This window comes from Montipora capricornis, chromosome 4, assembly GCF_036669925.1.
Source record: "Montipora capricornis isolate CH-2021 chromosome 4, ASM3666992v2, whole genome shotgun sequence".
Taxonomy (NCBI): domain Eukaryota; kingdom Metazoa; phylum Cnidaria; class Anthozoa; order Scleractinia; family Acroporidae; genus Montipora; species Montipora capricornis.
This window is the reverse complement of record NC_090886.1, coordinates 49,778,371-49,802,931: the sequence shown is the minus strand read 5'-3', so window position 1 is coordinate 49,802,931 and position 24,561 is coordinate 49,778,371. Positions and strand designations below refer to the sequence as shown.

The window sequence follows — 24,561 nt, the reverse complement described above, 5'->3', positions numbered from 1 at the left end:
TTCCTGGCACCACAGCAGTTCGTAAAGCTCATCAAATTTCTTTTGACTCCCTTCAAAGTTATTTGCAAAGTCAACTAGGTTTACACCAAGACAAGCCCCCCACAGTTAGACAGTTTAAACACGGACAATCAAATCCTACATATTACATAGAGTATGGAGGAGAAAGACTTGTGATTAGGAAGAAACCTGTAAGTAAAGAGAATTTTCTTAACACCATACAAGGTTAACCATTGATGATAATGTTAAAAGTGACCTTTCGAGATTTCTGACTGTGGTTTGTCAACCTTTTTCCTTAAGGCTTGTGAATGACAAGTTATTTGTGAGCCAGCGTGAAGTGTTTGCATTATTGCAAATAACTTGCATTGATAAAAGTAGAATGGGATATCACAAAATCTTTTCACTGCTTAAATCTCGCCTATTCACAGAATTGTAATTTGCTTACACTGTATGTACGTTTAAAGGGATATGAAATTGCTGAAACTCCTCGTCAAATTGGAAGTGCTCATTACCAATAACTGCAGTCAGTTTTGGATATATCTGGCAAGAAATAACACACATTGGTCATAATCACCTAAGCTTCCTTTGTTTTTCTTTTCCTCTTTACAGCCTGGAAAGCTTCTACCTTCAGCACATGCCGTGGAAAGAGAGTACAAGTGAGCGAGATTGTCATGCCCTTTTTATGTGTTTAATGAGATAAAAAAAAAGAGAGATCACCTTTTTGGTCTCTTGTTAGGGTGATGACGGCATTAGGTTCTGTTGGAGTTCCTGTTCCCAAAACCTTAGCTTTGTGTGAAGACAGCAGGTTAGTCAGTCCACATTGCCTGCTTGGGCGATTTTCTTAAATTTTGTAGTGCATTAGTTCGCATCAAGTGTATTAAGTGGCTTTCATCGTAATCTCCTCGGTAGCCATGGGTGTCAGGCAATACTGGACTCTTTGGGGGAGGGGAAGAGCATTGCATAACATCCGAAAAAACGTCTTCGAAGGAGGCTACCCGTCTTTGTTTTACGAGATCTGGAAATCTAACGTTTTTTTGTCATTTGTTTCAAACCTAGCATTCTTGGTACTCCATTTTATGTAATGGAATATAAACAAGGACGCTTGTTTAAAGATCCATCTTTACCTGGTATGACTGTTGACGAAAGAAAGGTACGTTGGATCCGTAAGCATACAGTAAAATCAAAGTCTTGTTGAGGCTTAGAGATAATTCGTCCCATGGACAATAATTGTTAGCCCCCAATACGAAGAGTCGTCAGCTATTGTACATAAAGACAGTGGAAAATACGGCATGTTTTGAAAAATCCGGCAAAAATTAGATCTCTGCTCAAACAAAATAAAACTGTCTCAAGTTTCAGGGTTTCGTAGGTCTTGGATTTTGACGTAATGTGGTCCTTAAAAGTCCTGGAAAAGTCATGGAAATTTAGGATACAAAAGGTTTACGAACCTTGCCAATGCGAATTAGCGTAGTAAGGACCCAGGCGCGGAAACTACGTTTTCTCTCTTTTAGGAAATCTATCATGCAATGAACGAGACGCTTTTTAAGATCCACAATGTTGACATCGATGCCGTGGGCCTTGGGGACTTTGGTAAACGAGGTAAGTTCCGATCGGACAATTCCTTTGCATGAAGAGTTTTTAGTTTGGAAAGACCAAATTCCAACTGAAAGATTAGCAGATCTTGTATGAAGGCATAGCTATTCTAGTCAAACAGAAGTCGGTCTTTTGTACTACGAGGTAGAAATCGTTCAATCAGCACGCGATGCAACGTAGAAAAGCCATGTTTAACGTGAGTTAAAAGAAACAGAATTTTCTATTGCTCTGTCATGAATCAAACTATGACCACATTTCCCATCTTTCAAAGTGAATAAAAAGTGAATTTTCAATAAAAAGGCTCTAAAAGCAACACAATATATTTGGGACGATTTGGAAAAGTTCGCTGTGGTGATCGGTACTTTAAAGATCTTGTGCCCGGATGGGTTCATCGTGATCCAATAAGCCAAGCATGTACTGAAGCAAGTTCACGAGATCAACAAATATATCGCCATCTTGTATGACATCTTCAAACCCAACCAGACCAAGTAAATTTCTTTTCGGCTCGAAAAGGGTCGCTAGAAATTTCCCCTGAATACTCTTTTCATAATGGTTGACGACTCGTTTGGCCCAGACCAATGCCAGCTTTCTCTTATCCTCAAATTCCATGATTTCCGTTGTGTTCTCAATATCTCGTTTCCATAGTTCCAACTCGTGCAGAAAGCAGGTTTTCAAGTGATAACTGGTTACATATTTTTTGACTCTTCTTTGGTTGTCATGATCCACAACTTTGGGCAGATAACCTGACTCCGCCAGAATCTTCAAAACGATGTATCCCATTTTGATGAATTCGGGAACAGCTCTCATGATGCACTGTTCAAGATATGCATACGAAACGCGAAAGAACAAAGTGAAATCCTTAACGTGGCATCTGTCTGGTGTTTTTATGATGACATAAAACCCTGGAGATTTTTCTACACGGCTGGAAAACGCGTCCATCGTTTTGAGGTCTCGCGGTGTCCACCCTGGAAACCAAATGGTTGGAACTACATCGACTGATATGCGAAAATATTTGCCCTCTCTTCCCAAGTACTGAAAAGCAAGGCTGGAAATGGTGCAAAATATTTCATTCAATTGTTGAAGGCACATTAAGTTTGAAAATTGGCTTTCGTGCTTTAGTATGTCCATGATTGCTTCATTGACTTTTCGGTTGAAGTCTCGAATGAACAAACTACTGTCCAGGAAATTTTGCTTGGTTAGATACCTCCTGAAGCGAGGGGCGTCAGCATCTTTTCTTAATTTCAATTTAACGAAACTTTCAGGAAAGGTTGGCGATTCAACAGGCAAGAATGCTTCACAGAACTCCGTTAGAACCCAGAGGTAGTCAAATTCATCCGGAAGGTTGACTTTTGTTCCTTCAAACACACTTCCTGCTAGTCTTAGTTCACCATTGAACAAGGGATTAAGCTCTCCGACTCGTTTCTTCACCAACGTCATCAAGGTCTCGATGGTTTTTGGCACAGAAATGTTCTCTTGAATGTTGTAAAACAAGCCCATGTGTTTTGTATCCACTGATGCATCAAAACATCTTGCTAAGGATGCTTTATGACGGTCAAGATGTTCAATGTAAGGCTCCATGTCAAGTTTTCCCCCCTCTTTTCTGGCATACCGCAACAACGGACATGCGTGGAAAGGGTCACTGTCGTTGCACTTGAGAATTGGCTCTTGCAAAGTTAAACCGTCCAGATCCTTATACTTCTCATCCTCCACCAAATCCAAAAACTGGTCAAACAAGACTTTCTTCGCAAGATCAACTGGTGTGTTTCCAGAGTTATCATGGATTAAATAATCACATCCAACCTGGAGTAAGCTTTGCGAGACAGGCAGTTGTCTAAACCAGACCGCCCAGTGTAAAGCAGTCGACCCATAGTCGTCGGCAACGTTAATATCCTGACTCTCGTTGAAGTATGAATGAATCATAACATGCGCCATGTTGTACGTTCTACAGCTCCAATGAAGAGCTGTCGCTCCGGAATTGGACCTCTTCATGATGTCTGCGCCAGCATCGAGTAACGTTACAAGGATTTCAAGGTCGCTTTTCATAGTAGCAAGATGCAAAGGGGTGATGCCATACATGTCACCTTCACTGACATCAACACCAACTTCTGCCAACAACTTGATGACCGCAGCTCGACGGTCCAAATCGGAAGGACAATAACTCACATCTACTGCTTCGACGGCAGCGTACAACTCATTCCGTCCATTTGCATCTTTTGCGTTTACTTTAATGCCAGCTTTAAGAAGTTCCCTAATGGCTGCCTCGTTTGTGTCCTTGGACATAAGAGCATGGTGAATAGACGTTTTCCCGCTTGAGTCAGTTCCGTTAAGGTCCATCCCCATTTCAATGAGAAATGCCAGTGATTCCTGAAATCCATCGAACTCGTTACTGGATACAAGCGAATGCAGTACGGTCTCACCCAATCGGTTTTTGGCAAGAAAATCTGCACCATTTTTGACCAAGAAATTCATTGAAGCACAATCCGCAATAGTTGCCATTAAGTGAAGTGGTGTGTCATCGTTGTTATCTCTCCCGTTTACTTCCAAACCTTTTTCCAACAACTTTTTCATCATCACTGCCTTGCTTTCATCATCAGGGCGACGGGAAACGAGATGAAGATAACCTCCCCCAGTTCGGAGGTCAACTTCATTGATGTCTTTAACAGAATCCATAAATCTCACAAGTTGATGGTAATTTAAATGTTCGCTAGCCACCAGGGACATAAAGTCTGATTGGCCGTTGATGCTTCTGTGGTTAATATCCGAGCCATTTTCAAGGAGGAAGTCCAGAATGTTATCAACTTGTTCAGACCTTCGAGAGAAGACAGTTCGGAGAAGGACGGATTGTTTCAAAGGGTCTTCATAATTTACATCAGCTCCGTTTTTCACTAATTCCTTTACGATCTCGTAGCGACCAAAACGCACAGCATAATAGAGACATTCATTTAGCAGGGCTTGCACTTCATCCTTGCTTGTAAAGTTGCTTTGACCATGACCAATGGCTTCATGAATTGATTTGATAACTTCTTCAATGTGGTTTGCTTCGATGGCATCTTTCATCACCTTTTTTAAATTGTCCATGGCTATTAATAAAATATTGAGAAAGATCACGAATTTAAAAGGACTGAAAACCAATTTCTAAGGCTTGTGAAAAGGATTGGCAAAAAAGTGGTTTCATATTAATTTACCATGGCCTCTCCAAACACACTGGAAATTAAATGCTGCGTGAACTACCTAAGTCACGCATGTAGCAGCCAATCCTCGTGAAAGGTTTGTTCGAATTGTTGCGTGACAAAAAGTTGTGTGAATTCACCGAAGCCGAAACTACAATCTTGGACAAAATAGATAGGAAATGTGTTCCTCCCCCCCCCCCCCCCCCCCGAAATCAAGAAAGGGAAAACAGCGCGTTTTGGCTTTTTCGCGGCTTCATCCTTGATTTGGGGGGGATGGGGGTTTACTGTTCCATTTTATTCTGACCAAGATTGTAGCAATACGACAGTCTGTCACGCATGATTGAGTGAAAAACAGAAAGTACTCTGGGAAATGCCATATCATCTGAAATGTTTTGTCACGCAAGCAAGGGAAACGGCCGAGCATGCCAATTAATTATTACTTCTTTACAAGTAGGCTGTCTAAACTACCTCTTTGTTTAAAAGGTTATCGTCATGCTGAACGTTTGCGTAAGAAATTTAGGCTTATCGTCACAGTAGCGTCACGCTACAGTGCAGTCACAAATTGTCACGGAACGTAACTGACGGAACCAGAGCTATTTATTCTGCGTCGATATCATGTACCTGTCAAAGATTTCGAGCTGTTTCTGAGGGGCTACGAAATCCGTCGAACAGGATGTGTTTGCATGCTAATTCCATGTACACGACCATTCTTCCGCAACATCTCAGACACTTTGTCTTAAAGGCTCCTCAAACACATAATTGGGGCTTTGCCTCTTCGAATAAGTTGAGTTTTAGATTTTAAAAAACTTGGATCGTCCTACTTAAGGCCAGGAACGTTGAAATGGAAAGTATTAAGAATATCAGCAGCCTGTAGATATCAATCTTAAGTCTACAGACACTTTGTGTGGTCACAAATGATTTAAATCAGTTGATGTTCACTCCGCTGTTTTGGTTTCGTATCAATAACTTTACGGCTGCGGCTTAGATATGAGCCACGTTCGCATCCCACCACAAACAGGGCACAAAAATTGAAGCAACACACAGATTGAAGTTCCTTAAAGTTTAAATCGAAATAACCAACCTTTTTTGTTGAGGAGTTTAAGGGAATTGATCGCTTTTCTACTTCCGCTTCCTAACCTCTTCGAAAAGTGCTTTGTCCATCAGCGGTTGCCTTCAATATTTCATCCTACTTCATGTATTTGTTATCGTAGTGGATCCAACCGTGATCAAGATATTTGATGCTGTAGATAGGATGTCAAATAGATATTTAGAGTTGATACTGATTCTTTTGCTAACAGAAAAAGTCTGCAGAAGGGAAATATGATGAAAGTGTGGAAGCCGGCAATGTAAAATAATATAAGATGTACATTTTCTTGCCACATTTCACTTCTTAAAGTTTAAATCGAAATAACCAACCTTTTTTGTCGAGACGTTTAAAGGAATTGATCGCTTTTCTACTTCCGCCTCCTGACATCTTCATCCTCACGGGAAAATTAGAACCCAAAAATGACCATCTCCCAAAGTCAGTGGCTCCATAGCTCAGTTGGTTAGAGCATCGCCACGTTATCGCGAGGTCACGGTGAATTTTTCAGGCTGCTCTACGCAATTGCTGCGAGGATCATAGCTTTACCTAAAAATCTGAATGACGAAAAATGGGAAGTATCTTTCTGATCGCTTCATTTGTAAGGCCATAGTACGGTTTTTTGTCGGTTATAGCTAAACAAACCAGGTGTATTCTTTTAAGGAAGCACTGCAGCCATCATTCAACGTAAAGATTGCGATCAGTCTCCTTCGAAGGACAAATTGAAGTCGACGTCCACTTTCCTCCCCTCCCACAAAAAAGCCACAATTTTGCGCCCGCTTTTAGTTACAATGCCATGACGCCTAGGGTTAATCGTACGCAGTAGGATTTCTCAACCATACCTACCGGTAACAGTGCTTTTATCAACCGTTCTATTCTAGTGTGTTGTAAGTTGAGATGGTAGACAAAGCAAATCGACTAACAACAGAACTCGAAAAAAAAAAACACGAACCCGAAACAAAGGAGGTGAAAAAAAAGGACTTTTAACGTTGCTCACAACCGAAGAAATTTCATTCGTTTCTTTCCGTTTTAACTGGTGAACAGTAAAGGACACTCTCTGAATCGAGTTGATTTCTTTTAGGAAACTATGTTCGTCGTCAAACAGAAAGATGGGCAAAGCAATATGAAGCAAGTAAAACACACGACATACCGACAATGGACAAACTCGCATCTTGGTTGCTAGCCAATGTTCCTGTGGATGATAATACGACAGTTGTTCACGGAGATTTTAGGTTAGTTGTTTCTTTAAGTGCTTGCTTTTCGTGGAGATAAGAGATTGTGTTGGTGTTGTAAGTCTCACAAAACGGTCCAACTAGAGAGACGACAAGTACACATTTTCACCTAACAGTATTACGAGAGCCTAGGAGGACCGTGAATTTAAACTTGAGCCTTACTGTGGATAAATTTTAAACTAGTTCAAGGGGTGATGTAGTAGCTGTTGTAACTGGCTCGTTACCCGGCAAACCGAAAACAAAAGATTTTTTAGCTACAGAAGCAATGAGTTTGACTTAAAAGCTATTGGAGGCTTCTACAATACTAGGGGAAGGCTAGCATACGAAATCTGCTTCACAATCCAGTTCTATTACCTTAACAGTAAGTTGGAAATCCTTCGTTTTTACGGAGATTCACATTAAAATTGTCAAACACCTGCTAAAAAGCTGTTTTGAACACATCTTTGTTAGCACTGTTGTTTCAAAACGCCAAACACATACCGCTTTAAATCACCACTTCTCGTATTCTTATTCCGGAATAGGGTCAATCGAACGCACCCTTAGTTATCCATACACTATCCATAAATAAATTGGATACTAAATGTTGTAGGTTGGACAATTTGATTTTTGACGAAAACAAGCCGGAAGTAATAGCTGTTTTAGACTGGGAGCTGTCCACATTGGGTGACCCGCTGTCTGATTTGGCGTATTGCTGCTTGCCACATCATCTTCCTCCAGACTTTCCTGCTCTGAAAGGTAATACGAGGGAGGTAGGTGGGCCGTTTGTTTTGACTTTTGACTTAAAGTGAATGGAGAGTAGTTGCGGCTGTAAACGAGAGGTTGGTAAAAGAGGAGAAGAGAAATAGGGCGATGCAACACTTAAAGTAAAATGAGGACATATACACCCATCTCCTTTTAAATCATCTGGCGAAAGTGATCGTACAAGAGAACCGCTGACCGGTTGAGCATCGGAATACTGTGCAGGGGAGGTAGCGGGATAAAAAACTCCGGCTGGACCAACACTCAGGGTCTTTTAAATAACTGACGACAAAGTGATGCATTTGTGTTGACATCTGCAAAAAGTTAGACCCTCTAGTCTTCTTGGATAAGGACGATAGGCCCGTCTCACATCACACTGTGGGACGTTAAAGAACCCACACACTGTTCGACAAGAGTAGGATACGAAGTCCCCGGTCTGGTGGTTTCTCGTTCATTCAGTTCTGGGGGCCAGACCTGGGAAATCTACTTCTTATTCAGTCAAGGTTGTAAACTGCATGGCTGCCATTTGCGTCAAAGAGTAGCCTGACAAAGTCCTCCACAAAGTGTTGTGCATTGTCCCTCAAAAGCCCCTAGAGAAACCGAGGGGAGTGGTCAATTACGTTTTAGTTCATTCAAGAGAATTATCCAACTGTAGCCTTCCTAACTGCCTGGGCAAAACTCCACTGGCATTACCTCGCGCGTAGCCAGTCGCAAAGAAGAGAGCTTGTTTGCAGGTTACGGAAGGGTCCTAGGTGCTACTCAGTTGGTAAAAGTACACGTTGTGCGACGAAACAAAAAAGTTAACCGTTTTCTAAACAGTAACATAGCGGGCATGTTTTCTGTTGAACAGGTTTTTCTAACGTCGATCCCAGTTCTCTCGGCATACCCACAGACACTGAATATATGAAGGAGTATTGCCAGCGAGCAGCTATCCCTGTAGTTGCAAACTGGAATTTCTACATGGCGTTTTCATTTTTCCGTGTGGCCGCAATTCTTCAAGGGGTCTACAAAAGGGCCTTACAAGGTATGAAAATTTAAAGTGATTTGTTCTTAAGAGTGAGCAGGATTGATTTTTTAGCGATGAACATTAGAATCAACGACGCAAACAAATGTTAATTCCAGGGTAAATGTTGTTTCATGATTGGCCAACGTATTTTTGGGTAGGGATTTTAGACGCATGGGGAAAAGTACCATCGGTAGTACTAGAGAGATCTAGGATCACGTTTACGTGAAATAGCAAATGTCGGCTTGTAAAACAAAAGAAACAAGAGACAGAAAACAAAGTGAACTCCAAATAGACTAACCCTCGTGCATGAACAAAATGCAAAGCTTTCCCCTATCTGCAGAAAGCCCAACTTTCGCTCTGCATGTGTTCACCAATCTCGATCCCAGAGCTCTTCTCTTGAATAAGGGAGAGAAGAGCCCTTGGGAACCCTGAAACAAAGTGTCTTCTCATTGATTTTCGTGAAGAACAATCAAAAGCGTCACTAATTGATGCATTCATGTTAGCACGAGGAGTGAGCAGTCGCCGTAAGGTTCGAATAGCAAATTTGTGGATATAAGAACCCTATGACGCATGTTCTCCCACATAGAGTTTCCATGAACCTTGGATCGATCCAAGGCTCTGGTGACGAGAATGATGTGTGCACGTGCACGGGAGCTTTGGTCATGTGCACGAGCCCAAAGGCTGTAAACAAACGTTGAGAAAAAATGACGCGGGTTTTTTTGAGTTATGACAAAGCTCTGCAATTTTCTGCCCAAAAAAAACTTCGCTAGCTTAATCAGTCAGTTTAGTTCTTGGACGCTTCACGTAAGTAAAATTTTAAGATATTCCGAAGTGCAGGTAATTTTTCTTTTGTCAAAGAAAAGTTGCAATATTTGCCCACTCAACGTTCCTCTTAAAAACTGTCTATTTTAGTATTACTGTAAATTGCAGGACAAGCAAGCTCACAAAATGCTAAAGCTGTCGGCGTGCTGGCTTTTGTCAAAGAAAAGTTACAATATTTGCCTACTCAACGTTCCTCTTAAAAACTGTCTATTTTAGTATTACTGTAAATTGCAGGACAAGCAAGCTCCCAAAATGCTAAAGCTGTCGGGATGCTGGCTGAAACCATGGCCAAGACCGGCTGGAAACTAGCTTGTGAAGGGACTGGAACCAACCCGGGAGGTGGAGTCAAGGCTGGCAATGCTTCAAAGAGAATGTATTCCACAGCTACCCATACTGCTGGCTCAGGTAATTCATGTTATATCGTTTTCCTGTAAGATTCATCAATGGCCGAAAAAGAAGCTAACTCAGAGCTAACGCTGATGACTATCACATCCAAAACGTCACTTACACGTTTTTACAGTTACTGAACATTTTCTCGTTGTACGACGCTGAGAAAGTAACGCCGGCGCTCCGTTGAGGTAAATATGCAGAATGAAAGATTGTGAGATTTCACGTTGTTGTTGTTTTTGTTGTTGTTCTTTTGTGTAAGAGGAGAAAGACATGTACTAAAATGAGGCACGATTTCCAAAGAGGGGCGCAAATATTTTTTTTATGTCTTGCTAGACTGTAAAAGGTTAAATTGACACCTCGGTAACGAATAAATATCGATCATCGGCGATAATCACAATCAGAGTCTAAATCCAGTCAGGAACCCATTTGAGTTAAAAGTGTTTTTAAGTGCTTTGATTTGTACAGGTGCTTTGCCCATTCACCTCAACTGTCTTCCATCCCGAGTTCAACAGTTATACAGCCAATTGACTGATTTCATGCAAGAATATGTCTACCCGAAAGAGGCTGAATTTACCAGGCACCAGTCCTCTACGGATTGCTGGACACCTCATCCTTTGGTGGAAAAGATCAAGGTAGACCTTCTCGACCGCAAACCGTAGTTTAAAAACCGTAGATTAAGATAAGTTTCTTTCAAGCGCTTACGGAACAACATAACTACATTTTTCCCGTTCTCTACCCTTCTTTATCTCTGTAGGGGGTTTTATTTGCGAAATTGCCAGACCAGCATTGAGAACGCAAAGCTAAGAGGAAGAGGTGAAGGGCTTTAGTTTCGGATATCACTTGTTAAATATCGCAGTTTTCAGTTTTGGACTGATTTTGAAACAAGAACCTAAGCTATTTCTCTAGCCAAATACAACAAATGCAAACAGTGTATCAGAGACAATTGCTCCAATTGTCCAGACAGAGCGAATTTCATTCGATTGTCGTAAAACCAAAACCAAACTAATTGCTTTGGCCAATCAAAAAGGAACGGAGACAATCCGGTAAACCAATCAAAACTCGAAGTGATTACACGTAGCGGGAAAATACGCTCGTGCAAGCCACGATTGGTTTTGGTTTCACTTCTGATTGGTTGAAAAAGTGGCGCGAGAACTTTGAACCAATCACTGAGTGAAGTAATCATAAACCAAAGCAATTCGCTAATAGGCCACTTCGGAAAATACCATAATACTCTTTGTTTGTCCTCTCAAATTTTGCATAAGCATTGTTTTTGTTTTCTCTTGGGACAATGGTAAGTCCCAGGAGAAACTGGAAACAGTGCTTATGCAAAATTTGGGGTGACAAACAAAGAGTATTATGGTATTTTCCGAAGTGACCTATTACTTTCGACACTCAATTGAAAACCGCTCTAAGTATGAGGGTCATTTCTCTCTTTCGTCTCTGAAGCCCACGCTTCAAATGTCTTCCCTTGACATTTCTTTCATTGCGTCCTCTCATGGGAACAAAATTAGCCAAACAAATTGACCTGCTCCCAACTGTGTGGCTTCGTAGTTAAGTTGGTACAGCACTGCACCGGCATCGCACAGGTCGTGGGTTCGAATACAGTCGGAGCCATCTGAATTTTTCAGGTGTGTCTACAAGACAATCGCTTAAATTGTCCAAAGAAGTGCGCGGTTCATTTAATTCTCTCTTTCTTTTGTAGAGTAAGTGTTAGATTCCTTCCTCAGTCCAAGGGGTGGTTAACTATACGCGACTTCTGTTGGCTGGTCTGTGTCAATTGTCAATTTACGCGGTCTGGAATCCTTATGAGATATAAGGCGAGATTGCTGTCATCATTTTGTTAGCGAACGGGACTTTGGGCGTGATGCCTAACGAGTTTGCCAAGCAGAAAGGTCTCTGATGAGTCCCTTGGTCGGGATGAAACGAGCTTCGTAAGACTAACCACGAACAATGTATTTTCACGAGTAATTGTCAACTTTATTGTCAAGGTATTTTTTTTCATACGGCTTTTTGAGTGTCGGATCGCACGAGTACTGTTCTCAATCTCAACGGTGATAACGAATTATGTAAGACTTCTGATTGGCTTGAAAGGTCTGGTTTCGCCAACAAGAAATCAATCAAAATCGGTAAAAACGTTGTGACACAACGATATCGAAGTCGCACGCTACTTGTTGTAAGCTCCCGCTGAAAGCCATTTTCCAACTAACAAAGGTGAAGTGGCTAATCACCTTTTTACTGTTTAACAGGAAAAAGCCCGATCAGCTGGTTTATGGAATCTGTTTATTCCCCTTGAAACGGATCCCGAAGTAAAGTATGGCGCTGGATTGACCAATGTGGAGTATGCTTACTTGTGTGAACAGATGGGAAGATCAGTGTATGCGCCTGAGGTGAGGCAGTTGAAAAGCAGTCATTCCCGCGTATTGTTGAAATCACCCTAATCAGCCAATCAGAACGCAAAGCCAATGCTTGCAGTCGGCGCAAACGCGTGCCAGCCAATCACGATTACTTTTGCTCGTTGGGTCACAAAAAGCACTATATTGTGCAGCTAATTACGAAACGCACAAATAGGCCATATTAATCACTTCAAAACCGACACAGTCAGTAAAAACCTCTGCGATTGACTTCAGTTATTCTTTGCAGTGGTTCAGATTTTTTCTTCGGACGGGATTGGGGTCTTCTAAGCATTTTATTTTTTTTTTAAGTCATGTTAAGGAACCTTTATTGTTTGTGGTGTAATTCCTATAAATAGTGCAAAGGACGGGATAGTGAATGTGCCGAGGTAAAAGGCTCAGTTGGCGGGATAAGCTCGTTTTCGGTTGATCTGATTTCTCACCCTTGGAACTACTCAAACGTAACTGTAACTTGTAACTTTTTTCTCTTATTGAAATCTTTTTAGATGTTTAACTGCTCTGCTCCAGACACCGGCAACATGGAAGTTCTTATTAAATATGGCACAGATGAGCAAAAGGTAGGACCAACGCTAACACTGACAAAGCGGATGAGCGTTTCTGTGTGTACGTATTTTTGTTAATCTAGAATTCCCTTTTTTTTCCAATTTGTACATAGAGCATTTTGTTGGTTCTTGGCTTAATAATCTCGCGCCTCGTTATCAGCCAGCAAGAAGTAATTTCCCCCGTTTATCACAGGTTGCGCTATGATTGGCTTATTGCTTCTTTGTAGTCTGAGTCTGTGTAGTGATTGGTTGAAGTCACTACCTCGATTTCCGGTTTTTCTGCTGTCTATCGAAAAGCTCTATCCGCCTTACTCCAATATGTTATCATTGAGAAGTGTGTTTTGGTGGGAATTATTTATAGGAAAGATGGCTTCAGCCGCTTTTGGATGGCAAAATTAGGTCTTGCTTTGCAATGACAGAACCTAAGGTAAGTTCAGAATGGTAATGTTCACTGAAATATTCGAAGCACCAGTTGCCATGGTGGTAGAGAGGAAAATGAGAGTGTGAGTGTAGCTTTCTTTCGTTCTTTCTTTCTCCCACCGAAGGTAGCTTCTTCAGATGCCACTAACATTGAATCTTCCATCAAGCTAGACGGGAATCAATACGTCATTAATGGACGCAAATGGTGGACATCAGGTTTGCTAACATTTGTTGTCACCAAGTGAACGATAATCCCTTCAGATTTGTGAGAAACCAGGCGAACCAGACAGTTCCTTACGTAATTGCGTTTTCAATACCCCTCGGTTTTCTTCAATCTAATCTCAATAACTCTATGCAAACGTTTTTAATGGTATTTTACTTTGTACTTAAAGACCAAGCGGAAGGGCTGGCGTACGCCTGTGCGCCTTGATCGAGAGGTACTGGATATTTTCCCATGCGGCTCGACCTAATAAATGTTCAGTCTTGTGAACAGGCAAAGTTATGATTTTGTCCTTGGTGTTCTCTTGTTTTTGCCTAGCAGTTTAGCTTTTTACAGAGAAATAATCAATGTGTGATAGGAAAGCATTTTATCTGAATGTATACGGATAATCAAAGTTGCTTTCATTTTGTTCACCGTGTCAATCATTTTATGCCGGGAACACAAAAACAACAATAAAGAAATTAAATTGTTCCTAGCGAGGTGTTCTAGCGGACGACTTTTTCCCGGGCCCCTCTCACGTCACCTCGCGATGTGATTTTCCGTTACGATTGCGTCAGCGGCGTCGGGCGAGTCATGAGACAAATTTCATATCTACACTGTTTCTAGGGGGAATGGATCCTCGGTGTAAGATCTGCATTTTCATGGGAAAAACGGATCCAGACTCACCAAAACACAAACAGCAGGTAAAAAACGCTCGTGCTACGGATGCAGCATGCATGTTTGGTACATTTGTTTATGCCTTCTTTTCACTAGTGTTACAAGCACAAGCCCAAGTATCACATGTCTTGTTATACCTCCCAAGCTAAATACGTTTTTTCGATTGGAGGAGAACGTGTCACATGCCTTAAATCAAAACTCAGTAACTCCTTAGGGAAACAACAAGGTGAACTTTCGGCTCGCACGTGATCAGGTTGTGCACCTTGAAACCCGCGGATTTGTGTGCCAGCGCGCCTCAAGAATGCAAATTTTGTTCCATCCAACGGTTACCTTTGATTTGCTGTTTGTAAGCTTTTTTTAATCATTGACCAATAAGAGTGCTTTCTTTGTTAACTCTTTTTGCTCTTGTTTACTTTATTTTCTGCATTGTGTTACCTGGAAACTGCATTCCTCTTATCTAATCAGATTGGAGAAAATTTTCCAGTGGATAGTATTCTCCATTCCAATTGGATAAGAGGAATGCAGTTTCCAGGTATATTAACACTACAACCGTTTCCGTGCAGTAAGCCAGTTATATGATACTTCGTCCATGTTGTACAATGAGAAAAGATGAAGTTATACTTTTATGTTACTCGTTGATATTTGCGTTTGTCGCCATTTTAACCCCCTGTTACTTCTCTCAACGCGGTTAGGCTATGATCCTTGTTCCCATGGAGACGCCTGGGGTTAGAGTGGTGCGACCACTGTCAGTTTTTGGATACCAAGACCCACCATGTAAGTGGAAGCCATTTCTTCTTTGTTGAATTTGCTGACAACCCACAAAATCAAATTACAGTTTCTGAATCTCCGGCTCAAATGCGTTGCAGTAAAAAATTAGGCTTGGATGTACCAGTAATGACCTCTGCTTTGCAAAATGAAAATTGTCTACTGCGATTTTTTTTTTTACTTTTAGTCAGTGGTAAACGATTTTTCTAAGAAAAAGATAATCGTGGTAGTGAAGCAATTAAAATAGCGGGCGTACTTTAGCAAGCGAGCTGAGCGGGCTCTACATACATTCTGATCCAATGTTTTGGTTGCCATATTGTACAACTCATAAGCGGACCTCGAACTCGTAGCAATTCAGACCAAAAAACCACAAACGTAAGAAGGGAAAGCTATTTATTGACGTGTGAAAGATGGGATGATGCAGAGGACGTGGGAAATATGGAAGATGTGGAAAATGGGGGTCGAGTAACTGCAAAATACAACATATTAAATAAAAACTTGAATACTACGCAGGTAATAACGAAACGGCCAAAACAGAGACGATTATACTTACATTGTTACGAAAGGAAAAGGAAAAGGAAAGGAAAGGAACTTTATTTTGTCTAGTCGTTCTCGCGCTGGAGCACTAATTTTGGACACTGTAAACTGAAATTAACAATTAAAACAAATCAAGTCAAATGTTGGTGTTTGAACATTGATGAACAGAAAGAACAAGAACGGCTAACGATGCTAACGATGGGGTGCGAAAGCGTAAATAATAATGAAAACGGAATAGAGCGATTTTCAATTGAGTGTCGAAAGGAATTAGTGAATTACTTGGTTGGTTTATGATTACTTCACTCAGTGATTGGTTCAAAGTTCACGCGCCACTTTTTCAACCAATCAGAAGTGAAACCAAAACCAATCGTGGCTCACCCGTGCACATTTTCCCGCGCTTTGTGTCGGCTACGAGTAATTACTTCGAGTTCTGATTGGTTTACTGGATTGTCTCCGTCCTTTTTGATTGGCCAAAATAATTACTTTGGTTTTGGTTTCACGGCACTCAATTGAAGCTCGCTCTATTAAAGGGAACCCAATTAACACGCTATACTAGATCTTACGTATTGGATTGGCAATATCGAGGAAAGCATAGAGCGAGTAAAAAAAAAAGAACTAGCGAGTTGGCAATCCAATATGGCGACCAAAACACTTGATCGGAATATCTTTAGCACTCGCTCACTTAAATGCGCCTGCTATGCGGGCTAGCGGGCTACCATGAAAATAACTACATTCCAATTCGCTCAGTAAAGAAAGTGGCTGTCTCCTCTGAGGAGTTTGTCTCCAGAAATCAAGCCAGAGTCTACTCGTGGCAAGACGGGAAGAGTGAAGACCTTCACGGTATTTGTCTATAGGTGGCCATGCCGAAGTCCTTTTCGAAGATGTTCGAGTGCCTAAGGAAAACATTCTATTAGGACCTGGAAGAGGATTTGAAATAGCTCAGGTGAGGGATGTTTTAAAACATGCTGTGCTTAAAGTTTTGAAGCACCTAGTCGGATTTGATTGGAACTTCTGAGCACCTTATAGGGAAATTTAGTATTGCAGTTTCGCGAAACTGCAAACGGCAAAACAAAAGATTGCTGCTGTTGTTCATAAAAGCATGAATCAATTCTCTCTTTTTATAACTTGTTTCTCTCATTTGACAAGCTTCTCGTTATTGGTTGGTAACAGGACATTTCGTGACAACTACGCGATTTACATATTCCTATACACGGTATTCAAGTATTTCGTATAGCGCTCATCAACAGTGTTTAATTTAAAGCACCCATTCCGAATAGAGCTGATCTACAAGTATTTAGTCTAATACCCACTTTAAACCGGTTGGCTTTCAATTTAGGTGATGGGTATCTATTTAAATATTACAAAAACTCGCAAGTGTTCAACGGCTTGCTTCGATGGTGTAGCATTATCAATGTTGCAAATGACGCTTGTGGTCCAGGTTCAACCTTATCGACCATCATGTTCTTTAAAACTCTTGGAACTTAATAGCGTGCTTTTTCAAATTAAATTGACGAGAAAATTTGTAAGGTCTTGTAAGTATAGTTAACTTTATGTAACTGAAATGAAAGAGGAAACGTCCTTCTCGTCTATCCCAAATAACGTTCACCATGCTAAATCTATCTTATATAAGGAAGATCTCAAACCGTTTATGATAATTCTTCATCGGATTGCCTTTTTAGGGTCGCTTGGGCCCAGGCCGTATTCATCATTGTATGCGGTTGATAGGACAAGCCGAGAGATCCCTGGAGCTCATGATTGATAGAGTGAGTGCACACAGAACCTCTGTCGTTAATTCAGTGTCGTAAAACCAGAACTTAAGGGCCGATTTACACGGTACGATTTTTGTCGCATGCGACAACGGCTTACGACAAGCCCATGACATGATTTACGATTGTTGTGTACGTAAGAAAAAATGTCGTAGCATTTTAAAACATGTTTTAAAATGCTGCGGCATTCGTAAGTCATGTCGTAGGCCTGCCGTGAGCTTGTCGCATGCGATAAAAATCGTACCGTGTAAATCGGCCCTAAGAAATCCTCTGAACCCGGCAAACACTACTCTAACCAATTCCATACAACTTAGGGCCCATTTACATGGTACGATTTTGTCGCATGCGACAACGGCTCACGACAGGCCCACGACATGATTGACGATTGTTGTGTACGTCTGCAAAAATGTCGTAGCATTTTAAAACATGTTTTAAAACGCTGCGACAATCGTAAAGTCATGTCGTATCGTGTAAATCGGCCCTTACTGGGTTTGGTTTTTCCTTTGTATTGGTTTAAAAAAACTGTCGCTAGATTTTTAAGTCAGTTGCTAGAGTTGCAGTTGTTGTGTAATTGCTTTCGATATTCGTCGGAAACAGCTAATACTCTTTTTCTTTTTTCTTCAACTGCGAGTAGGTAAAGGATAGGGTGGCGTTTGGAAAACCACTGGTTCAGCAAGGAACCGTTTTAGAAGACATAGCAGAGTCCAGAATAGAGATTGAACAAGCCAGGTGTGGATGCTTTGGGTAGTTTTATGTTCCTTCAGCAACTTATCTCGTATTACGACCTCTGACTGGTTACGAATAGTTGTGATCTAACTGATTATGCTAAAAGAGTAGTGGAAAAAAGCTGTCAAAAAGCTGGGAAAAATATTAATGGAATGTTTCTTTGTTTGCAACCATGCTTATTAAGAATTCCCCCAAAAACCTCTTACCAGCAAAATAGTGGCAGTGGCTCTTACCAGCAAAATAGTGGTGTGGCAGTCCCTCAAGAATGAAACCGATATGAGTCACACCTAATTTAGGGGAGAAAATGAAACTTTATCTCCTTGTGCTGAGGTCCTCCATAAAACCTCGAACACGGCTATTTCACGTTTTAGTTTTGCTGACGACCGCAAAGAAATGGACAAAAATGAAAAGCGCACGTGCAGGGCGTGCAAACCTATTGTTTTTTTCCCACTAAATATGCAAATTTGTGACGTTCTCGTTGCCGTCGCCGTTGTCGTTGCTAAAGCTCCCTAACGTCAGAGAAGACCATCCAGCTTTCGGTAACACCCGGTCGGCTTCTTTTGCAGACTGCTGACTCTAAAAGCTGCTCATCTCATGGACACAGTTGGAAATAAGGTACTATTCAAGTTGGTACACAGTTGTTGTTTTCCTGCAATGTTTTTTAAGTTTGTATTTTATATCTTTTATAGGTGGCTGCCCCTGAGATCGCCATGATAAAAGTTGTTGCCCCTAAAATGGCGCAAAATGTCGTTGACAGGGCAATGCAGGTCTGTCTGTTTTATCCTGTTCCATTGCTTTTTAAGACTCAAATATTTAATTTCCCTTTGAAACAGATTGGCAGTCTAGGAAACATGTCTGGCCATGTGTTTTGCTGACATGAGTTAGAAACAATGGAGAGTGCGTTCAGAATTCAGTTTTAGTTTCTCTTTGCCATACGATGGTCTTCATCTCCTGGCAGTTTATAAGATACGGTACGTTTGCGGAGCCTGTGACGTTATTTCAGGCAGCACAAACGCACAAAGCGGTTTGCGCCCCTGTAAACGCTTCCCGCGCTAACCGTTCCATTGTGGCCTGTTTCTCAAAAGTCCCGAAACGTTTCGGGCCTATTTCGGGTTCCACAATTCCCTTTATATCTTCGCAACGCCGAGCTTCTAAGACATCAAACTTCGCAATCCTCTTTGTTTTTCTTACATCAAAAACATGTTAAAGGACTAGCTTTTCAAACTAAGCAGATTGCAGTTTGACGACTGGCTTTTCGGGTCCGAAAAGTTATCGGGACTTTCAAGAAACAGGCCCCAGAAACGCTTGCACAGCGATTTTTTTTCCCAGCCCATATCTCTCTTTCCCAGTTAAGGAATGACAATGCATGCATGTTGTATATTATTTCAAGATTTAGTTCAGTGCACCACCGTTGGCTGGGACAAAGTTTAATGCTCGACACGTGTACTTCGCATATTAACTCAAGTGCTTTGTCTTTTTCTCCTGCATGTCGTTTGCAGGCCTTTGGAGGAGCCGGTCTTTCTTCCGACCTGCCGCTTGCCCTATTTTGGTCTTGGGCTCGTATCCTACGGCTTGCTGACGGACCAGACGAGGTTCACCTTCGTTCTGTGGCCAAGAGAGAAGTAAAGAAAGACAACTACAGCAAATAAGACCTCACTTAACCTACCCCAAACAATTTTGTCCAAAGAGCTGAGAAATTTATTAACTTCTTAGTCACGCGTCAAAGAGTAAGAGCACCCAACCCACCCCTCTCACCCACTTTGTTGTTTGACTGGGTCCACCCCTGTTTGTCTCGTTTAATCAAAATATACAATTGAAAAATGTATAAATTACCATCAAAAATTGGAAATTAACATCATAAGAGTAAGAAATCAGAATAATTGAATGAAATATCTTTAATTTGCCGTAGAGAAAGTAGCTATTCTTCTAGACAAGTCTAAATCAGACCATATCTTATTTCTCACTTGGTCATTGTAATAAACTACGATAAATGCAGAATAAAAAACTGAAAGCTTTTGACAGAGCTGCCTGACTCGTTTTCAAGATTATTGTTCATTTATATCTGCATATCCGGTGATGTTGTTACCATGGATACAAGCCTCTCGCGTCTTTTTTTCGAGTTGTGCTCAGTTCAGTTGATTGTCTAAAAACCGAGACCAAAGTAATTATTTTAACCAATCACAACAGACCAAGATACTCAAATAAGCCAATTACAACCCAAGGAAAATGAATGCAGCTGTTGGTCCTGGTGCTAAGCGTGAGGGAAAAAAAAGCGCGGGAAAGCTCGTGATGTGACGAATTTTTTTTTAACCAGTCACCAAGAGAAGTGATGCAAACGGTACAATAGACTTCTTTCGACCTATTAACGCCCTTCCTGAGAGCGAGGCTGATAGGACACTAAGGTTGGGTTCGATTGACCCTATTCCGGAATAAAAATAAGTGGAATGCTGATTTAAAAAGGTATGTCTGGCTTTTTGAAGCAACAAGCTTAAATTAAGGATAATAAACATCTGTTTAAAATAGCATTTTAGCAGGTGTTTGACAATTTTAATGTGAATCTCCGTAAAAACGGAGGATTTCTAACTTCTATTCCGTGTATCATGCTATTCCGCGGAATACGGTCAATCGAACGCCACAACCAAAGAAAGTAAACTTTGCAAGCTCTTTTAATCATTTCCTTTGTTTGCGTCCACTAAACATCTTTGTCAAGCTTAATTGTAATGTATAGAAAGATCTAGTTGAAAACAACTTTAATAATGGAACCAGAAGGATTTCACAGGGTAAATTTGCTCAGCACAGCGGTGGTAATTTGACAACGAATTTCTTTGGTTCTGGAGCAAATCCCTCGTCGTCACTGGGGAGGGGGGCGTTTGTTTTCTCAACTTCTCGAATAAGCGCCGCGTATGAAACAGCTCCTTGTTCTTTTAGTGTCATTTTGACTCCGGCGACAGGCGAAGGATACCTTAAATAAACAACGGGTTGTTGCGTGATCGCTTTAAACACAGAATGGTTTGTGAGATATTTGTCCCTTGCAGGAACCCAGCTGTCCATCTGTCTTGAGTATATCAGCGACGTTTTGAGGTCGTTTAATTTGAAGACTCTACAAACTTTACCAGTAAAGAAACTTTCATCAGGTGTGACATCGTATTTATCTACCTTCGGTAGGTATAATACTGGCCGTTCGTGATCCTTGTCTTTTGGAACCGTATGATCTTTTGTTTTTGCTTTCAATTTCGTTTCTTTTTCAAATCCGGCACTGTTTTTGTCAATCCGAGTCGCTGGTTTTGTTTTCGACTGTCTCCTGCGTTCCTCGTTTGATTCTTCACCTCGTACGCTCAGCCGTTGACCTTTGAGAACAGTCGGAAACGGTAAAATAGGCAACGGTACATTTTTGTATTTCACAATTCCTTTCTGCTCCGATTTTCCGCTTCTACTGTATTCTGTGCTGTCTTGCTCATTAGAGGATTCGAAGGAATAACAGGATTTCGATGAAGTTGATGTTTTGGCAGACGTATTGCTTGCAGAGTTCAGGTGAAAACGCCGGATCCTTAGCAAGACTTCTAACGCTGTGTTATCTCTTTTGTGCCGCGTTCTTCGTGATGTGTCGAGAGCAGGCAACTGCGTCTGAGGCTTGTATACTTTGGTTACTTCTGAAAGAGCAAATTTTAAGAGAACATACATCTTCGTACTCAAAAAGTATAACAGCATTTTAATGTAAAATTTACTGAAGGCAGCTTTCTAAATAGTCATTGCGCCTTGGGAAACGTCTTTTTAGAGGTTTGCATTAAGCTTGTTCAGCAAAGAAAGCAAACGTTATCAAGTTACTGTATACACCTTCCAAAATGGCCACCATTTTAGTTTTCTTTTGTTTGTTTTCAAATTTGCCCTTGTTGCCCGGTACAAGGTTAAAAGTTTAAGAATGAGGGAACCAGGGACTAATTTTAAGTTTGCAAGCAAACAAAAGTATGCTGCAGTGGAGGCCATTTAGGAATAAGGTATAAAAGGCCTTTTTTTACCAGCGTTTTCTTCGCGTTCGAAAGTCTTGTCTTGGGATGAGGTTTTCCCCTCTTTTTTGGTCGATGTTTTGATATCGTTGTAAGACGGAGTGCTTGTTCCTTCGATGTAGAAATCACTGCCAATTGTTCCAGGCATTTTTTCTTGAGTCCTTAAATTTGTCTTTCGTTTTTGGACAGTGTCTGAATCCCACAAAAGTCCTTTGCGGACCCAGAAATGGAGCAGACTTGACAGAATGTTAATCCTTTCTTCGAGTCTTGTGATTTAATCCGTTGTCACGGTTGTTAGATTCAGGACTGAGTCGTTCGGAGCACGTGTGAACGGCGGATTATTATTTTGTTGCATAAAAAGAGAATGCTAATACAAGCTTGTTTCACTGTCTTTATTCCGCTAACCCTACTACTGCATGCTTCTAGTGATTTCCGGTATTGTCCGTTTTATTTCCCAATGTAAAGCAGACAGAGAGTAAAAATACGTGAATTGGACATTTAAATAGAAAAGAATTTAGCCAAACTCAATTGTTATAATTATGTCTCAGTTTCCAAAAATATTTTTATACGCAGACTGTTAAAACCTGTGACTGAGTGTAAATAGGATTTACAAGACTGAGAACAGATGAACCAGCTTACAGGGTTGTAGTTAAAGAACATGTCCACAATGACTGGTGATTATAGTAAACATCCAGCCGGAATTCCAAATCCAAATTTTTCCCAAACTATTTGGCTAAGGTTGCAGGATGTCTTAGAGAATAAATCAATCCGTTATTTAATTGAACTCAAATTCGAAAGGATAAAATAAAGGAAAGCTATTTCATGTTAACGGGACGGCGGCGAAGTGTACTTTCGATAAGTAATCGAAGGGATGGGTTGTAGAAAGCAAGTCAAGAGGCGCAAACGTTGCTTTGTTTCAAGATTTCTTCTCCAAGATATCAAGTTATAGGAAAGTTAAGCTTTAAGAACCTAACATCTGATGACAATGATGTGATGTACAATTGCTTGTGGACGAACAAAAGGAGCCAAAGAGAGATCTTTTGTTTTCGTCCACCAACATGGCGGCGTGAAAACCACTTTTTGGCAGATCATGTTGAATATACCACTTGACTGGCTCGAGGGTTTTACATTCAACATGCATGCTTTAAAATACAGCTGAAGTCAGAGACCAGACGTCACTCGCGCTTTTGTCGGAGTAAATCCAGATCTTGTTGACCCAAGGATAATACGGGCTAGACTCTGAAATAATGATCGTGGGGATTAAACAATCTTTAAATAGAAGCAGTAGTTAGGTTTCATGGTGCACTTCTTTTTGTGATGTGTGAAGGAAGTTAGAAGTAATGGCATAACGCCAATCCCAACAGTCCCTTCCTTGCTATCACATGATTTTCACGGGGGTCGGTAGACAAAAAGGTACTGCTCGTGGCAGTTAGCCTCACGCTGTGAATGCGGCGGACTCGCTTTTCAAGCAGTTAGTGAGACAGGTTTCTTGTTTTATTGCTACAATAACCCACTTTCGATATATGAAAATTAAGTGCTAAACAAAAAGCATCATCTCGAGGAATACCCCAGAGCCTCGAGATGATGTCTTTTGTTTCGGACTGAATTTTAATATATCGCCGCAAAAAGTTTGCGGTGATATTTGAGTTATGGTCCGAGGTCGAATATTCGACGTTACATCTGTGGAAGCGAACAACGATCACGTTGTGAACAGTTGAGTCATGGCAGTTTAACGTCATAACGTAAAGTCTCTATTCTTATTCGAGACAATATTCTGTTGATCTTAATTGTGAGCTTTGGCGTTTGTTCTTGTCGATTAGCGCATATCTCCGCTTTAAGAGGCTCGGAAATACTTGAAAGTTTTTTCAGTTTTTCCTTATAGCAACCTAGCCTCCCGCGCATACGTTTTTATTGCTTCGCCACTCGTTCTTCCTCCACGAATCCGGAGCGCGGGATGAAGTCTTTTGCCATGGGAGCCTACTAGTGTCCTATCCGGCCTGTCCTTTTAGGTGACCATCGTTTCTAGTTTACAAGAGTATGAATTAAAGATAGAAAAACAGATACGTCTGGTGACGAAGTATTATATTTAAGTATATTACGGTTTCTAAATAATGGATGACTGAAGGAATTTTCCAAGATTGGGACATTGAAATCGGAACCCAAATCCTTGAATTTGATTGGCAAAGGGTGAATAGCGCTATCCACTGGGTAACTCAATTGGTTTTGCTAGTGTTTACCCGCTGAATAGTACTAGTATTATCACCTGTTGAACAACCGAGGCCAGAAAGCGTCAAGGAAGACAAAAATTGAAAGTTTTCGTCGTTCTATCTCAAACTGAGATGGAACGACACTGTCAGACATGATCAGACGTAGTTGTTGACACTGCTTAACCTTCATAAGAGTTTAACCGATCAAAGCTGAACTTGAGGACGCCAGTGATGAAGTGTAGACATCTATATGTTAAGCGATCACGTTAAAATTCGCACG

General features: G+C 41.0%; 3 protein-coding genes across 3 annotated transcripts in view; 1 reads left to right on the top strand and 2 right to left on the bottom strand.

Annotated features, from left to right (window-relative positions):
- LOC138047251 (acyl-CoA dehydrogenase family member 10-like) overlaps positions 1-20,093 on the top strand; it is a 24,801-nt gene extending 4,708 nt beyond the window's left edge. The window contains exons 6-27 of the mRNA XM_068894014.1: positions 1-188; positions 607-653; positions 734-802; positions 1,054-1,147; positions 1,506-1,593; positions 6,920-7,070; positions 7,660-7,805; positions 8,659-8,832; positions 9,871-10,041; positions 10,492-10,658; positions 12,273-12,413; positions 12,923-12,994; positions 13,341-13,406; positions 13,525-13,615; positions 14,226-14,302; positions 14,969-15,050; positions 16,433-16,521; positions 17,258-17,341; positions 17,979-18,073; positions 18,637-18,685; positions 18,760-18,837; positions 19,570-20,093. The exon at positions 1-188 is cut by the window's left edge and continues 6 nt beyond it. Coding sequence (XP_068750115.1) covers positions 1-188; positions 607-653; positions 734-802; positions 1,054-1,147; positions 1,506-1,593; positions 6,920-7,070; positions 7,660-7,805; positions 8,659-8,832; positions 9,871-10,041; positions 10,492-10,658; positions 12,273-12,413; positions 12,923-12,994; positions 13,341-13,406; positions 13,525-13,615; positions 14,226-14,302; positions 14,969-15,050; positions 16,433-16,521; positions 17,258-17,341; positions 17,979-18,073; positions 18,637-18,685; positions 18,760-18,837; positions 19,570-19,719 — 2,369 coding nt within the window. The 3' untranslated portion in view covers positions 19,720-20,093. The remainder of the gene's footprint in view (positions 189-606; positions 654-733; positions 803-1,053; positions 1,148-1,505; positions 1,594-6,919; positions 7,071-7,659; positions 7,806-8,658; positions 8,833-9,870; positions 10,042-10,491; positions 10,659-12,272; positions 12,414-12,922; positions 12,995-13,340; positions 13,407-13,524; positions 13,616-14,225; positions 14,303-14,968; positions 15,051-16,432; positions 16,522-17,257; positions 17,342-17,978; positions 18,074-18,636; positions 18,686-18,759; positions 18,838-19,569) is intronic.
- LOC138047252 (uncharacterized) lies at positions 1,783-5,916 on the bottom strand. Its single transcript, XM_068894015.1, has 2 exons — positions 5,839-5,916; positions 1,783-4,667 (listed from the first exon to the last, which is right to left on the bottom strand). The coding sequence occupies exon 2, from the start codon at positions 4,663-4,665 to the stop codon at positions 1,951-1,953; it is 2,715 nt and encodes a 904-aa protein (XP_068750116.1). The 5' UTR covers positions 4,666-4,667; positions 5,839-5,916; the 3' UTR covers positions 1,783-1,950.
- A 622-nt stretch (positions 20,094-20,715) lies between the features above and the next one.
- On the bottom strand, positions 20,716-22,315 carry LOC138047254 (uncharacterized). Its single transcript, XM_068894017.1, has 2 exons — positions 22,087-22,315; positions 20,716-21,720 (listed from the first exon to the last, which is right to left on the bottom strand). The coding sequence occupies exons 1-2, from the start codon at positions 22,220-22,222 to the stop codon at positions 20,861-20,863; spliced, it is 996 nt and encodes a 331-aa protein (XP_068750118.1). The 5' UTR covers positions 22,223-22,315; the 3' UTR covers positions 20,716-20,860.
- Between the last annotated feature and the right edge of the window lie 2,246 nt (positions 22,316-24,561).